We start from the raw sequence: 17,553 nt of genomic DNA on the forward strand, positions 1-17,553 counted from the left end.
CTTAGTTGTTACTTCCGCACCTTCCAGCCATTCCTCCAGGTGCTGGGCATGCCATGGGGGTCTGCTTGGCCTGTCTAAAACTCGGTTGCTTGTTTGGCATGAGGCTTTCTTAACACACTCAGCAGGTGGTCAGTTTGAACAGATATGTTGCCTGGACTTCAAGCTGATGCATTTTTTGCCCTGCTCTGAAAACACATGGAGTTGACTTCATGGATTTGTGCGTTTAATGTGAATATGCCTTGCAACAAGGGCAAATGTGCTTAAATATTAATGGAAATGAAAATATGATCCACAAATGTTCAGGGAAAAGCAAACAGAACGTGGCAACTGGTGGTTTCCTTTTGCAGACTCTGTTGAAGTTCATGCCTGTGGTGTATTTCTTTTTAATCCAAGATTTCCTTCAGAAACAGTGGTCCTAGTCCTGCTTTGCATAGAGTGGAAGAATAAATCTGCATCTGGTCAGAGCTGTTTAGTATTTCGGTAGAGTCCCGTGGGGCTGCAGCAGTCCTTGAGCATGCTCTACAGGGTGGGATGGGAAAAGAGGATTAATACTGTCCCTGGAGGGTGGCCCTCTTGTGACTTTTTGAATCAGGTAAAAGGAGGAATGCTTGAAAAGAAAAGTGCATTTGATTGAAAAGGCAGGGGGACCTCTAAAAGCCTGCTGATGTGGCAAGAGCTTTGTCTCTTGGAAGCAGTCTACAGAGACGAGATGTCAACACCGCTGCATAAATCCCAGGATGGCTCTGCATAATTCACATCAGAGTTAATCCAGATCCATGTTTATGAAACCAGAAAAAAAAAAACCGTGACCCTGCTATTTATCGTGACACTTACTGCTCTTTTTTTTAATTATGTCAAAAGCCTCAGACAGAATCATCCTTTCCTTCTTGTCACAGTGCTGGCTGAGATGCTAATAAGAAAAGATTGTGGGGTTTGTTTTGTTTGTTTGGCGTTTTTTTGTATTTTTTAATAAGATAAATGCTTCTCCTCTGATTAGCATCTGACTGATTCTCTTAAGTGCCTCAAGGCAGGACTTGAGGAGGGAATGCAAAGATGTGGGAGTGAAGGCCATGCTACATGTAAGTCATCGCATCGCACAGACGAATGGGTGAAGAGGGGCTGGGAGAAGAGATGTGAGAAAACACGATGGCTGCTATAGATGGTGCAGGGGCAGGGGAGCGACATGTTGTGACATTACTGAATTAGTTGAGGAGAGTATGGCTAGCTAGACTTTGAAGATAAGAGCAAGGATTACAACTCAACATGGGGAAGGGAGTCATGGGAGGGATTTAAAGATGAGGGAGTTTCCATCATGTAAGGTCAGCATGCCGGTGAGCACTTCACACCTGCCCTTCCCACTGGTACCTGCTGAAGGGAACCTTAGATATCCTATTTTTGGGAAAGCTGGAAAAAAGCTTGAGCATGAGCAGATTTGTTGATTGCTCTTCCACAGAACAGCAGGCAATAGCACAAGTATAGTTGATGAATGGGACAACAAAACTTCCAAATTATTGCAGCGGAAGGATGGGCCCCTTGGCTTTTGCACTTGTGACAGCCTGTTTCAATTCTTATAAACATAATTTTTTTTGAAAGATTGGCTTAGCTCATCTGTATAGTTTGCCAGAAAGATGTTTATGCAAGTTTGGTTTGGTTTTGGTTGTTTTGGGGTTTTTTTGGTCTGCTTGATTGACTGACTGGTTACAGGAGAGAGGTTGCAGAAGGCATCTCTTATTACACAGTTGCACTTGCCTTAAAAATGCAATTACAGTTTGAACTTAAGCTTAGCCACTTGATTACTTGAGCAGGACAACAGTGAGGTAGTGCTAGTGGAGATTTTTGTGATGGGGGCATTGGTTTAAAGGAGGTTGGTTTTGTTGTATTTCTGTTCATTTTAGTCTGTAAGGAGCACAAATCCTCTTTGTCATTCACGGCAAGGGACAAGATGCTAAAACAACCTCTCTCTTCAATCTCTTGGGAGCCACTAAGTTTAGAACAGGGAGTAAAAGCCCTGGAGTCACTACCGTGCAAGAAAGAAACTGTAATTGTTCTGTTCTTGAACAGCACTTGGCGGGCTCATCAATCACCCCTCTGAAGACGTATTATAAATAAACTTTGAAATGCCAAAGTGACGCATTTGAGTTGAGCTTTGCTGTTGTTCTGATTCTCCAAACTGGATGGGCGCTCTCTCTCCCTCACCGTGTAGGAATTTCTCCCAGTTCATCCTGCCGGTCCCCCCACGTTGCAACCAAGGTCACACACCACCACAGCGCCGGAGCTGGCCCAAGCTGATCCAGCCCTTCGCTCCGAGCACCCCCCGCTCGCAGGCAGCACCGACCGACCGCGGCAGGGCACGGCCCAAGCCCGGCTGCCGGCGCCCGGCTCCGTGCTGCCGCCTCCTGCGCGCCGCGCCACCGGCCGCAAAACGCTCTCGCAAACCCGCCCGCTGCCGCTGCGCGGAGAAAGTCAACTCCGCACCGCGTCCCGCGCTGCCGGCGGCCCGGGCCGCGCGCCGCCCCGCGCACACGCGCGCACAGACACGCACACACGGACACGCACACGTACACGCTCCGTCCCGCAGCGCCGACAAGGGGGGCACCGCGCCGGGCAGAGCAACAGCTCTGCCTGCCCCGGGGCCGCCTGCGCGACCACCACCCCGCCGCCCCCCGCCGGCAGCGCCCCCTCCCCTGCGCCGCCGGGGCCCCGCCTGCCGCCCCCGCTCCCGCTCCCCGCCGGCGGGCGTGCGGGCGCGGCGCGGCCCCGGGCAGCCCTACCTGGACGGAGCCCCAGAGCGGGTGGAGGGCACAGTGCAGCAGCAGGGAGGGCCAGCAGCGGCGGAGCAGCGCCAGGAGCTCCCGGAGCGGCATCCCTCCTGGGCGGGCGGGCGGGGGCGCGGGCTCCGGGCGGTGTGGGCAGGGAGCGGAGCGAGCCGGCAGCAGAGGCGGTGGCTCGCACCCATCCCCGGAGCGCGACCGTCCCAACTTTAATTCTGGAGGGGAGGGAGGGAAGGAGGGAGGGAGGGAAGGAGCGGGGGGAGGGAGGCAGGGAGATGGGCGGGTGGGGAGGGGAAAGGGTGGTCGGGAAAACCCAGCGCCCTGCGAGCCGCGGCTCCCTCAGCAGGGAGACGTGCCTCCACCCCCGCCCGGCCCGCCTCCCTCCCGGCCCGCCCCGCCGGCTTCCCCTCCCCGGGATGCTCCGCTGCCGCCGCCGGCAGCCTGCCCGCGCCGGGGCTCCCCGGCCGGCGCTCCCCGCCGAGCCCGGGGCTCCCGCACACCCGGGGCGGGGAGCGGGCGGCGGGAAAAGTTTGGAGCCGGGCGCGGTGCTGGGAGGGTCGGGCGCTGCCGCGGCCGGCGGGGAGAGGCGGGGAGAGCGGCGCGGCCGCGCAGCCCGGGAGATGCATCTCCCCCCTGCCCGCCGCTGCTGCAGTGATTTTTCAAGCCCATCGAGGCAGTCCGTGCGCGCTCGGCTCCCCCCGGCTCTCCCTCCCCGCCGGGCTCCTCCCGGCGGCGGCTCCCTCCGCTCGGTCCCGGCCGGGCTGCCCCGGGACGGGGGTGGCCGCCGGGGGCTCGGGCAGCTGCGGCGGGCCCGGGAGCACCGCACCCGCTCCCCGCGCCCCCCCCCCCCCCCCCCCCCCCCCCCGCATGCGGGAGCGGGGCCGAGCCGAGGGGCCAGCCGGCCCCCTCGTGCCCTGGAGGCGCCTCATCCCAAACCGCAGCCAGGTGGTTTTGCGGTCGGTGGGTTTGGGGTCTCTCCCCCCCCCCCCCCCCCCCCGCCCGAGCGATGCGAGGACTGGTCCTGTGACAGGCGGGAGCTGCCGGGTCCGCGTCCCCAGCCCGCTGTCTCTGGGATGCAGTAAGGCAAATGCTTCGTGGCATTCGTGTGTCTATGTAATAACACAGCCCGCAGAAACGTTCAGCAGCGCCTGCAGGGAAGGGGTAAAGCACTTCCCAATATCATAGTGCCGCAGCCCGGCCTCCCCACAAAAAGGAAAGACTGGAAAATCAAAGGTGAAGAGCAGAAAATCAAAGATGAAGATGTTTTTGCTTCCAGTGAAGCAGTTAACGAGTGAAACAGCTGTTCTGTGATGGGCGGCTGTTGCTGCAAGTTGGGCTTGGTGTGTATCAGGATGACCGTAGATGCCTGTTGTTGGGTCAGTGGCACAGGGGTCCTGCTTTCAGTGTTTGGAACATAGTAAGCAAATGGGCTTGAACAAAATGTCGGGCCCATGGTTTTTATTTCACACCCAGAGGTGAACGAGTTTGAGGATACTGATTTTAGTTTTTCTTGGTATTTCTGGCACCCACTGAGCCAAGTTTAATAATCAGTTTCATAAAAATCTGCTCAGTGAAGCAGGAATGGAAACACATTAACCTTTCAGCTGACGCAGGGCTGAGATCCTCTTTTCGTACCACTATTTGTTTACACCTACATGTCTCCATTCATTTCAGCCCCGACAGACACCAGTTTAAATGGCAGGACTGTCAGGCCCAGCAACGTCTTACAAATGAGAACAACACAGCGGAATTTAATGGAGTTACACCTGAGCTGAGGTAGACTCATCGAGCCTAGACTTTCATTTGTAAGTCCCCATCTTGTGGGTTTGTAAGGGCAGAACAGAGAGAGGCAGAGACATTACGACCTTGGGTATAGGCAGTAATTGTCCTGCTAATATATTCTCTGTAACGATGCTGAAAAAGATGGCGTCCTTTTCTGTAAGTCGACTGTGTAACATGCAGTGCTTAATATATTGTGCTCATTCAATTATAGTTTTAGTGCGCTGGAGTCACAAGAGACAGCAAAGCTTTTCAGGCTTTCTGGTGATTTCCTGAAGGTATTTCAGCACTTGGTCACAGTACAGAACATAATAAATTGCACCATCTGTATACATAGTTCTTGGTTCCTGACAGAATGAGAGATAAGGCTTTAGGCATTGTACGCCAAAAAAATACAACACAGATTTCTTCCCTTTCTGTATTTACAATGCCTTAATGTCAGAAGAACTGTGGAGTTTCCTGCCATTAGCAATTGTCCAAGTAGCCGTCTCAAAGCGTTGTTCCTGTGGTTCAAAGACAACCCAGGGAATGGAGGAGATGGAGCCAAACTCAAGCCGCGGTCGCACGGAAGCAAGTGCAATCAGGGATGTTGTTCTGACATAAACAAGAGCAGAGTTTGGCCCAGGTGATCAGCATCTTTTCTGTTTCACACTGGTAATTGACAGTTCCCTTGGGGAAATGATTGGTGTGTGGATATATTAAATCTAGTCTTTGACCCCAGTCACACGGTCCGCACACAGGCATATTTCCCGTTAGACTGGATGGCTGAAGAAAGGCTGAATATGTGCCCTGCTCTTGTCCGTGTGATACCAGTCCTTTCCATCAATTGCGCTGGCTTCTCTTTTGCAGTTTCTATGGAGAAATAATAGAGTCCAGGAATTTTTCCCACTTAAAAGGAAGATAAATATTAAGGTGCTTGCAAGACTGCAGGCCCTGAATCAGTGACAGGCTTGAAATATGCTTTGCTTAATAACACAAGTGTTTTGTAGCACCAGGACCGGTGCGAGGAACAACATGATGATTTGTCTGCAGCAGTCATACTACTGAAGTGCCAGGATGCTGCTAGGGCTGCCATCCCTGAACCAGAAACAGGATTTCCTGGGTTGTTGTCCCACTACTAGCGATGACTTCCTCTGCTACCTTGGGCGCATGTTTATAAATTACCTGCACCAGGTTCCCTGCTTGTCAAAACAGCATGACCAAATCCAGATACCCGAAGGCTGCAGTGTGTTTGGTGGTGGAGGCAGTAATGGGGTCCTGTCTGCCAAGATGTATTTACAACATAACAGAAATCAGGACCAATGCCAGACCGACCCTCTGCTAGTGTGATGAACACAGGTCCATGCTCCGGCTTAGGGCTCTGGACATGAAAAGTGCCTTACAAATGAGTGTCACAGTTCAAAATAGTAACTTAAGCTATTTGAAAAGATTTTTTATGTTTGTTTTCAGAAAAAGACTGCACAAACAGCATCGTTCAAGCAGTCTCAAAAAATGTAAGATGAATATTAACACTCAATGATGGTGTTACACAAAATGATGACCTTTAGTCTTTTTCCCTTTCCTCTTTGGTTTGATTATTGTAGAAGAGTGTTTATCTTGTTTGCTCTGTGTTTTTTTTTAAACAATCGCTGATAATCAGAACAATCATGATTAGCACTCCAATACAGCAACTACTCAGGAAACATTAGTAAGGACTGCATCACTGATTAGCTGTACAAACATTATCGTACTCCTTTAATCTAAGTAGCAATAATGGTTATAATGGACTCTAAGAGGCTATTTATTTTGTTGGTATAGATTGAGTTTACAACATGTATTGAAGTGTTCAGAGGGCACAGGAGAAGGTTCTTTTCCAGGTTGACTTGTCAAAACTTCATTAAAATCAATAGGTATTCCCCAGTCTGACTCTAGGCAGAATTTGTCTGTGTCTTGTGATGCACCAGAGTGGGCTTTTAGCTGGAGCCAGCAGCAAAGGAAGTGAAGGCAACCACTGCTCAAGCTTTGTGGTCAGTCAGGCCTAGGAAGAATCCATTTAGGCTGTTTTTGCTAATGACATTTCTGGATGAGAGTCAATGAACTCAGGAAGAGTGTCCGACCTGGTGAAACGCTAGGCAAAACATAAACATTTCAGCACTGGGATTTCAAAGCCTTCTGCAGCCTGAAAGCACTGTCTCTCCCAGATAAATTTTTGGGTTTGAGTCTAGAATACCGTCAACAGGTTGCTAAATGTACAGCATCACTGTGGCTTGCACTGAAAATAGTTTTGTTGCTATTCTGTCAAAGATATTTTCATTGCTCTCTCTATATAAAGCAGTGCTTTCAAATATGGAAAGCATTTTTTTTAATCCACACCCTATTGGGAAGTTTTTAGGAAATCACAAATTGGTAAAGGTCACAGCAGCAGAAACCGTGGAGGAATCTGCAGTTCTCCAAACACCGTCATCATTTCTCAGGGAGCGGAGAGGGTTCTTCTTGATGATCCCAACTATTTTACAGAGTACAGAACAACATGAGAACCCTTAACTGTATTTACACATGCAAGTAACAGATGTGATTTTTGGAAGACTTGATCATTCAATTGTTCAATAATTTCAGCTTGTGCGAAAAGATTCCCAACTTTGAGCACATCTAGAATAAATTGTTTTAACAACTGTTTCTTTAATATTAAATTAATAGCTGATCAAATGTTGGAAGTGACATTTAAGTTTTTAAAAGTGTCTGAATTTCAGGAAGTGATCTTCAAGTTTTCTCCCAGACAAATATGGGCTATTGCACTACATCTCAAAAACAAAGGCAGGGTGTCTCCTTTCCCTTGGTATAGATCAGGAATATCTTCATTGAAATCAATGGATCCACGTCAGTTTAGGCAAGGAGGTGAGTAGGACCAACATGGAAAGCTGCATCATGTAATCTTCAGCTTGTGCTCCAGCACCTGAAATTTAGAGGACACAGCACATTTGTATTCATGGCCAGAAAAGCTACGGCTGTGCATCATGTAAGCCCGATCTTGCCTTTTCAGTTTTGTAACTCTGAAATGCTGCACTTGGTGATAAACAGGCCTCCTGCTTACTCACTTTTGGTAGTTTCTCACAATTTCTTCTCTTCAGCAAACGTATTTCCTCAGCAGTATCACTGTTCTTTGTTTATAAATGTAAAGCTAAAATGTGTGGGATTAGCTACTGAAGTGTTCAGAAAAGTCCCAGATAAGAGGAAGGGCTTGTCTATCCCAAATATGCCTGTTTTTTCCAGCTTGCCCTACATGTTGCTTCTCCTTACATATAGTACATTCTTAGTCCCTTGTGGCTGTTATAATGAAGGCCCTACACCCTGAGTGAGCTGCAGGTTGCAGGAATCGCTTAAGTGCTGTATCAGTTTTACACTCAATATTCATTGCTGCTTAGGTTTCATCTGTCTTTACAGAAGATTAAATGCTTTTATTTGAATGTACAAAAGACAATATGAAAACATTGCCTTCACATTTACTTTTGGACTCTGGCTCCCTTGTGGATCTGATACAAAAGGCAGGACTGGTGACACATTTCCAGGAGGAATTCCTTACCTGCTTTGCCGTGGAGATCTGGTGCAATTGCCTAATAGGTTGTGGTCTGTAGATGCTCCACTGGAAAATGGCTGATGAGGTGATAGAAGTTTGTCAAACCTTAGTAAGTCCGGGAAATATACCTTGGTTTTTGTTCCATACTACGATGAAGGATATGTTTCTGTACTATCCTTGAAGTTGTTATAGATGAAGAATGAAATAAGAGCAGAACTGTGATTGCCCAGACCGTTATGGAAATGGATAGATGGCAAGGACAAGGCTGCGTAAATGTATGACAGTTTAAGTAGTTCCAGCTGAAAGGCAAGGACAGAGAATCACTATTTCTAAGAAAAACCTGTCAGTATAGATTCTTTTTTTAACTCCCCCTGAAAGTAGAAACCTGCACATATTTTGGTCTTATTGTTTGGTCTGGCTGATCTAATTTTGATTGTCAGTTTAGTGAATCCCAAGCATCAGAATCTTTTCCAAAACTAAAAATACAGGAGTTTCTATTGGCCACAAAAAAAAAAAAATAAAAAATGATTGAATTGGTGGCTAAAACCATTGTCTGCAGGTCTGTTTATCTGACAATGTTTCACTAAAACGTGCTTGAAAGATGGTTCATTTCACAGAACACTGCTTTCTCTTTCTGCTCTCTTTCACTCACCTCTTACCCATGTTTCTAATTGACATGATTGCCAGGCTGAAAAATTAGGAACCAGATTTTAGAAAGCTGTTGACCTGCAAATCTCAGGTGTGGGTTGTCCAACCTGACTTTGTGGCTGCGAGCACACAGACCACCTGAGTTCATAGCTGGGTTCCAAGCTGTGGGGATGCTTCAACCTGAGCACTCAGGTGAGAGGGTGAGGAACATGGTACAACATCCTCAGAGGATAAAAGAGAGCAGAGAAGAGCTGATGAATATCTACATCTTCTGCGCTTAATACAGACCATCGTGCTGCTGTGTGGGGTCAAAAGAGTGACTGTAACTAATCCGAGAAGAACTTCTGAGACAGAAGGTAGCAGGAGAAACGGCAACCAGCAGAGCAAAGCCCTGGAACATAGAGGTTCTCTCTCTACTTGCGTGCGCAAGCACACCATTTACACAGGAGGCAGGAGCACAAGGTACTGGTTGATTGATTCCAGTGTGTAAGGGTGTTTGATGGTAGCATAGACTGCAGGAAAAGCTTGAATAACTTATGAAATTATTCAATAATTAATAATCAGAAATGCCACTGAAAACAAGCTTTGCAATTAGTTTCTCACCATTATTTTTCTTTTTCCTTATTATTTTCATCAGTGAGATACATTTGAAACACGATGGCAAAGTCTGTCCATTTTGATTTAGCACCTCTGCCTATATTTGTGTATGGGGGATCAGGTGTGAGGGATTCACTTATTGCCAGGCAATAGCTGTTTCTTTTACAGATAAGCAAAAAAAAAATTGAAATCTGCTACAGGAAGACAAGCAGATGACTTGGCTAGCAAGCAGTTAATGCTTGAAGGTGGCAGAAGGAGGGAGCAACTGTGTTCACTGAAGAACTGAGCAATGGATTGTCACTGCTTTCACCTCTGTGTGAGCACAGGCTTAGGAAGGAAAGGATAAGTTGTTCTCGGAGGTCTGCCTCCCTCAGTTCTTCTACTGCTAGTGCACAGCAGACCTGTATCTTGTCGGAGAGGGTGTTGACTGTGAAAATCCTGCGCAAAATTGCACTGGGCCATTCCCTCCCCTGGGGATTACCCCCAGTGCAAAGGGTCTCTGAGAGGAATATCCATGTACAGGGAGGAAGGAGAGAGTTAACCATGTGTATATGCATATGTGGACAATCACTGAAAAAAATGTAATTTTATAATGATGAGGGTTTTTTTGAGATGTGTGTACCATGTTTTCATTCACTCTTCCCCATCCCACCTACCCTGAAAGCCTCATCAGGAAGAGCGGGAGATGCTTGGATGCTGAAGTGGTGTGAAGTGAGGTGTAGCCTGTACCCAGGGAAAAGCAGGAGTGTGTCCTGATGTGGACAGCTGAGTAAAAGGAGTTTCAGGTTTGAATCACTGTGGCACATGTACAACTGTGCTTTGAACGTGCACATAGACTGTGCAGCTCGGAGAACTCACCCTACCGGGCAAGCAACCTCCCCTTTCCACCACTTACAGTGCCACCTCTGTCCCTTCAGATGGATGGGTTTGTAGCCTCCTCCGCAGCAATCCCTTCCCGAGAGCACTCCAGGCTGTAGCAAAGACACAAACCAACATTTCTTCAGGCAGGCAATGTGGGGGCCCTTTGCCATTTAAGCAAAGCATGACTAAACTCTGTGGGACTTCATCAGCGTGAGTTGTGTCTGACTTCAGCTTCAAGAGGAAATCACAAGGGTCTTATTAATTGTTCTAAGAAAATATGAGTAGAAAAACAACCTGTTGCAGCACTCTCCAGACTATCAAGCTGCAACAAGGTCTTTTACCATCTCATACCAGCGTACTCTTCATGCCAGTCCCTCTGCTGCCTTCTCCTAGTCTCACCTCAGCCAGGGCACGTGTTCTCTCTCCTTCTCTTCCTCAGCTGCTCCCTCTCCATTGGCTCTCAACCACTGAACAGCACCAGCCACAGCTGCCCCTTATCTACATCAACCAAGCCACCAACCACCCCTGAAGCCAACCCACAGCTGTATATTATCAGTGCTAATTAACCCAGCTTCATTGCACTACAACAACCCAAGGTTTGTTTGGGTTTTTTTGGTGGCTGGTTTTTTGTTGGTTTTTTTTTTTCTTTCCACTTACCTATAAGCTGGCAGTGGATTTTGGTAAAGAGCCATTCTATAGTTTCTTTAACAATCCATTTGACAAATGTGGCATCCATTGTGGTGTGGTGGATGCGATAATTTTTGCCACTGACAAATGTGTAAGATTTGTTAATAGCACGGAAAGAAATATGAGGTCGTGCCAGTGTCTAACACAGAATTTTGGTGAATATTTTATATTAGCCAAGGTCAAGAGTTAAGAGCCAGACTCCAAGGAGGTCATATTACAATGGGTCCATCTGTCTCATAAGAACTATTGATTGGGTTTTAGTCATAGCTAGTGGGAGACTATCATGAAGACACCACTGGCAGCAGGGCTCACCACTGAGATCCACTCCAGTCAGATAGCACTGGGGTTAATGGGAAGAGTTTCTCTCTGGCATCTGGATGCTGAGAACAAAAACCTATGCTGGGACAAACAGTGGCAGCTCCCAGTGGCATTACTGGTAGCAGCTCCCAGTTCTCCCAGCCAGCATCTATTTGGTATGTAATACAGAACTCTGTTTTATATATTAATTCAAAACTGTCTGGTACATCTGTGCTCTCCTGAAAATACGTTGTGGTTCCATCTGCAGCTGGGAAGGAAGATCCATCAGTTTTGGCAGTGGTTTTCTAGGCTTTTTTACATCTCTCCAAGTCTTTTACAACATCTGTGTCTGAAGTCACCATGAGGCATGCACGCCAATCCATCTGGCCACCGCTGTCATTTCTTAGATCCTGTGTGATCTGTATCTATCTGAAGAAAGAGAAAAAAAGACACCTAAACTGGTGCATACGCTTTCTGGTATGCAGAAGACACGCTGGGATCTGCCTGCTGACCATAGGTGCCAGATTATCTTCATGTCTGGTAAAATATTGCTGGAATCTTGGTAGATTAGGCCAGCCTAATTAACAGCTGAGTAGTTATTAGATTAAGCAGCAGCTGGGAACATGGTTCCTCGCAGCTTAGACTGACTATCAATCCCCTACCAAACACACACAAACTGCCTGACAGACTGTGTCACCTCCCTTGTGCAGAGGACAGACAAACATAGGGGTCATTCAGGGCTAGCTGCTGCACTAATCCTTGCCTGGCCTTGGAATTACGTAGATTAAAGCTGCTATGGAAGTTCCAAATATCTACATTATGAAATATTTTAGAAATTAAGGTACTGCCAAGCATTTTGCTTCTCTCAGCAGCAACCATGTTTGTGTTCCTAAAGCAGTCCTACCAGGCACTGTCCTGTGGGTTTCTGTTGCCCCCTCTGATTATTTTCTAGGGTCAGAAGACATTTTTCTAGGCTCACCACAGGGATAGGGCTGGTGGTATGCACATTGCAAAGGATTTTCTCAGCTAGACATAAAGACAAAAACATGTTTAGAAAATTACAGTTCTAAGAAAAAAACTGTAAGTTCTGAAATAATTTACCTTGAGCCTCTGCTATGGATGTTTTAATGAAATCAAACACAAGTTACACTGCCTGTCACTTTTTTTATACCACAAGTTGTCACTGTAACTCCGAATCGCTTCCCTGACAAAATCTTACGCAAAATGTATGGATGCTAGGGTGTCTTCTTACTAAGGTCACCAGTATCAGCAGGCACTTATCAGCCTACACTTTCAGTACATCGTTGGTTTTGCTCTGGATCAGCCAATGGATTTAATTTTATTGCATTCTAAAAAATGTGTCTTCTATCAATAAAATCTCCGTTCCCATCTTTAGTTTTCTGAAACTATAGTGTTCTATTTTTCCTTATTATTGGACACATTCACATCCTTGATCTGATACTTTTTTCTTCTTCATCACAACAAATACATACACTAGATAGAAGAAGAAAGTTCTCAATATAGGGCCTGGCAGTCTGTAGTTCCTCCAGCTGAAGAACATAGATGTTGGAGTACTCTTTGTCTCACCAAACAGTGAGAGAGCCCTCAGGAGGTCCCAGGAAGATGGTGGTTAAGGTTTCTATCACCATGTCTCCTAACCTCAGTGCCCACACTCTGTTCCACACAGATGGAGATGTACTCTGTTTTGCTTTAAATTTCCACCATCCCTGCTCAACCTATGTGAAAAGGGATGAGGGAATGCACTGCAAAATTCCCATGTTGTCTTTGGGGAAAGGATTTCTTGTTGTGATGAGTGACAGACCACATCATGTCTTCACTGGCAGAAATAACACTCAGCTACTGAGTACATTTTTAGGGTATTACTGTGTTTGCAATGTATTTGTTTGCTGCTTACCTGTAGGCACTGTGATGTGATTAGAATGACAAAAGAGGCTGGATTATTTTCAAGTACTCTATCACTGGATTTTTTAAAGGATATTAGAAACTTATCTGTAATGATCAATAGAAGCTGAACCTGTTTGGAGACTAGAGGATGGATCAGGTCGATCTTTGTCAGCGCTTTTTCTTCCCCAGACCACCAAGTATCACCCTGTGTCATATTTTCGCACTGGTTTTCATTTCAAAATGGGTTAGGTTTAGAATGTTGATGTTTTCACTTTTTTCATTTTTTTTCTTGTTAGTCCCACTTGCAGGAAGTGGGGGAAGAGTCTGTGTGCTTTTTTTTTTTTTTTTTTTTAAGTTTACAATTTGTTTTTCCACATTCTGATGTCTTAGAAACTACTGGAATCCACTGTTTTGAAGAACCTTCCCACCCATTTCTCTGATGCCATGCTGTGAGATAACTGGTGTACAAGGTGTTACTAAAAGATAATTGAGGCAACAGCAGCCGATCTTTGCTAATGATGACACATTTCAGCTTCTCCTAGCACAGTATCCTCCTAAGCACACAGATGCACAGTCTCAGAAGTGCTGGCTGGGGACACTCACTCTCTGGGAGGTGACATGCTAACGTGTGGTACTTCTTACATTGCTGACTGCCCATTGCACTGTTTTGTCTGTCCCCACGTTTGAAGGTCCAGTATTATTTAACTGAATACTAGGCCTCTGCTGACACTTCCTATGTCCTTTGCCTTATCCCTTGCTTCAAATCCCAAGTGCACCACCCTGCACTAGCTGCTGATTTGAAAACAAATGCACCCAAAGCCCTCCTGTGAGACTGTTGTTTTGCATTCATCTCAGTGCTTCTGAAGCATTTTGAGATTCTCCAGTGAAAGTCATTACATAACGCAAATCATTGTATTGTTAAAACTTTAAACCATGACAGATTTTGAATACATATTTTTTGTGACTCAGTCATGAATAATCACAATTTGCATGTAATATTTTCCTGTATTCAGCATACCCTCCTTCTCGTTTAATCCTTCTGTCTCGTGCTGCTATGATAACCCTAAATCTGAGTTACAGAAGCAATGTGGATCATCTTCCTGGTGACTTGGTGATGAGCAATCTTGATATACCTATAGGCAGGAATAGTTGACAGTTGTTTGTAACGAGCAGGGAGGAAACCAGTAGCCAGAGGAAACATTGCTCTGTTTATGAACAAGTGTGTTTTCTTTGTATCCAAAGATATGGTCGTGGTCTAGTATGAATATTGCTTCCTCGTACTTATTACTACAGTGCCAAGAGATGAACTAATATTGGGGCTTCACTTAATAAGGCTGTGGTGAAATGCTGAGAAATAGGCAGTGATGCCCCAGCACAACTATGGTCTTAAGAGCAGAACAGGCAGCCACTGAGAAGGTATAAAATGCAAGTATTAATGGAAAGTGATAAGGAATTCTCTGTCTTTGAAGTATCTTCATTTGCAAAGGACAACTTAACTTTTCTTGCAAACTCTATGCTAATTATCTAATCGGCTCCTTAGCTGCCATTTTCCATTTTCCCCTAAATAAATTGGCCAGGTGACAGCTGCAGTCCTGCAGAGTCCCAGCTGTGGGAGAGGAGCTGAAATGCCTGCAGCAGCCTGTGTGTGCCCACGCCTGTAGAGCACTGTCCAGTGAACTGGAAATCCAAAACCCAGCTTCACACACTTGTCCTAGACGTGTAGGAACATAATTCTGCCATTGCGTACTGGATATTGCAGGCAGGAGCCTGTTGCCTTCAAAAAGGGATGTGACCAGAGTTAGGACCTTATTAGCCAGGAGAAGCCCTGAGCCTGCCATGCTGCTTTCCATAACAAACACCCACTGTCCTTTTGAAGGTCTTTGCCATGTGTCCTCCCAGTGGGAGAGGAAATAAACTTCTGAAAATGGTATATCCTATGGCTCCTTTCATTATGGGGGATGTTAGCTGTGATGACTTCTTGCCTGGGGAACAACTGTTTACTCTTGAGTAAGAGACTTCTCTCTCAACAAAGCTGTTTTACCAGCTGCTGGTTTATCCCATCCATCTCCTGCACTTGAATATATTCTCATAATGCTCATTTTTGCTGGAATAATCCAACATCAGCTATGCTGACAATCCCACACAGAGCTATTTAGCGTAGCTAAGAGCTGTTTTGGGTCCCAGAGCCCACAGGCTGGTTCTCTTCCCCCTTTTTCCTTCCTCCTTTCCTTGGTGGGGTTTGGCAAAACAGTTCAGGGTGTGCATTACTCCTTTTTTTCACCAATTTTATGGCATTTGAGCATGATTAGCTCTCAGCTAGTACAGGTCTTGCCCTCCTTATCTTTTGAAATGTAACTCAGTCATCAGGCTTTCATTTCACTGTTTGAATCTGGAAGCTGAACTCGCCACTGCCAGATTGGAAAATAAACCACCACACAGCTGCAGAAAGAGAATAATTACACCAAAATGATTTTGGTTGGAATAACTTCGGGTAAACCAACAAACTCTCCAGGTGCATTTTCATGTGCTGGCTTCAGCGGGGTGACCTGTCTGCACAAGCCATCTGTCTGCAGAGGCTTTCTGGCACCTTCAGCTCTGCTGACATCCTTTGTCTCTCACAGTTCAAACTCATTTCTAGTAACTAGCTCAAGTGCAAGAAAAGACTGATTCTTCTCTCTTCACAACCAGTTTTAGCTAGAGCCAGGTTTTAGGTGCGGTTTAGCTTTGGCTTGATTTAAGCAGAGTTCTGGTGGCATGTCAGAGCCCACCGGCACCTACCGGGTGTGAAAGTCCATCAGCAATGGGCACTCTGCATAGTTTCCTTTTGGAAAGGGGGAAAATTTGTGTCCAAAAGTTTTCTGCAGTGTCAACCATCTGCTTTCAAGAACATCTTTCTTTGTGCTATTTCCAGTCTGAACTGGGGGTTAGGTTTAGCCTTTTTTCAGGTCCTCATTCATGCTTGCTTTTAATTTGTTTAAATTACACTCATCCATCTTTTCTTTCAATATATTTCCTTGGTTACCACAAACATAATAAACTCTTGTGCCCATAAACACTTTGGTCCATAACTTGTCTCGCATAAATATGCTCATTAACTTTTCTACAGGATGACTTGCATGAAGAAGATGACATATGTGCTTGCTAGTAGGAAGATAAGAGTTTGAGGTAATTGGATTAGCTGTAATAGAAAAATGGGTGAGCTGCAGGGATGGAATTTGCCCAGGACAGATTTGGAGCACAGAATATCAGTGCTGCAAATCTGATAGCAGATGATGCTTGTTTAGATGGCAGTTCAGCAGGCTTTATAAGTGTATATCTAGCACTGAATCCACGTATCGGATGCAGGGGGCCATGCACCTGCAGATACTTGCTTACAAAATTCTTTGATGAAAAGGGGCCCTGACGAATACATTTACTTAGGCTAAGAAAATGATAGGAAGTTCACCACATTTCATAATCCAGTAAAAATAACCACCCAAATTCTGAAACAGCAATGTATTCTGCTTCTTTTCCTCCTTACCTCTAGCTCTCAAATCTGGAATGACCCCTGCTCCATCCATGCCATCCCATTGGTGTCAGCTGGAGGCACTGCTTGTAGGCAATCCTGTATGTTTAGTTATGTGGGAGGTTCCTCAGAGCTAGCTTGAAAAAAATCAGTATTGACCTTTAACCCAAGAAAGGACATTTAGAACCATTTTTTGATAGGAGACTTAAATAATGTGACTCTCCCAGAAGGCTGGCCGCAGAATGATAGAGCTTTGAGAACTCACACATAGTGTGTGCGTACCCATGACTCATGCACAGAAACGGGATAAGGTGAACTTCGTCTGTTCTGTTGACCTGTGATGACTGATATTGCCTTGTGTCACAATTTGTGTCTGCTGTGTCCCTATTCCCTCTCTCCAATGACTTGCTCCTCTTGGTGACAAAAAAATTCAGCTATCCTTTCTGGACCAGAGGTAATTATTCCCTGCAGTCATCTCCAGGACCTGAATGGAGACCTGAAGTTTCATGTTCAACCTTGTCAAAGGTGATGTAGAAGTCGGTTCTCTGGGGCCTCTTGACAGCTGAACTCAGCTGGCGTTGCCATGATGTCTGCCCAGTGCTTGTTGCTGGTGATAGAACTGTTGTTTCCAAACCCTCTTTACCCTGTTTCACTTTCATTCAATTTATAGTTGTGTCTGATAGCTGAGAGTAATGTGGATTTTATTTTATAAGCAAGCATGGAGTTCATTTGCAGGGTATCTATTGCTCCAGCCATATAGAGGAGATAAATCACATTTGAAAGAAAATGTCCTATTGCATGTGATGGGTTCAGTAAGCGTCTAAACGCTTGCCATTTAATCTCTGTATGTGGTTAAGTCCTGTGAAAGTAGGACCGAGCAGTAAAAGAGCAGTAAGCAGTACACAGGACAGGCCATGCCTGCCTCCCTTTTCCATGGGCACTCACCCTGA

The 17,553-nt window shown here is 46.0% G+C and overlaps 1 protein-coding gene across 5 annotated transcripts in view; it reads right to left on the reverse strand.

Annotated features, from left to right (window-relative positions):
* PRIMA1 (proline rich membrane anchor 1) overlaps positions 1-3,613 on the reverse strand; it is a 68,230-nt gene extending 64,617 nt beyond the window's left edge. For all 5 annotated transcript variants that reach the window (XR_013929595.1, XM_080396277.1, XM_080396280.1 and 2 more), the window contains exon 1: positions 2,772-3,613. Coding sequence is in view for 4 of the 5 variants with exons in the window: in XM_080396277.1 (XP_080252403.1) it covers positions 2,772-2,864 (93 nt within the window). In the remaining variant the exon portion in view is untranslated. The remainder of the gene's footprint in view (positions 1-2,771) is intronic.
* Between the last annotated feature and the right edge of the window lie 13,940 nt (positions 3,614-17,553).

Source organism: Falco punctatus, assembly GCF_963210335.1.
Source record: "Falco punctatus genome assembly, chromosome: 7".
Classification (NCBI taxonomy): domain Eukaryota; kingdom Metazoa; phylum Chordata; class Aves; order Falconiformes; family Falconidae; genus Falco; species Falco punctatus.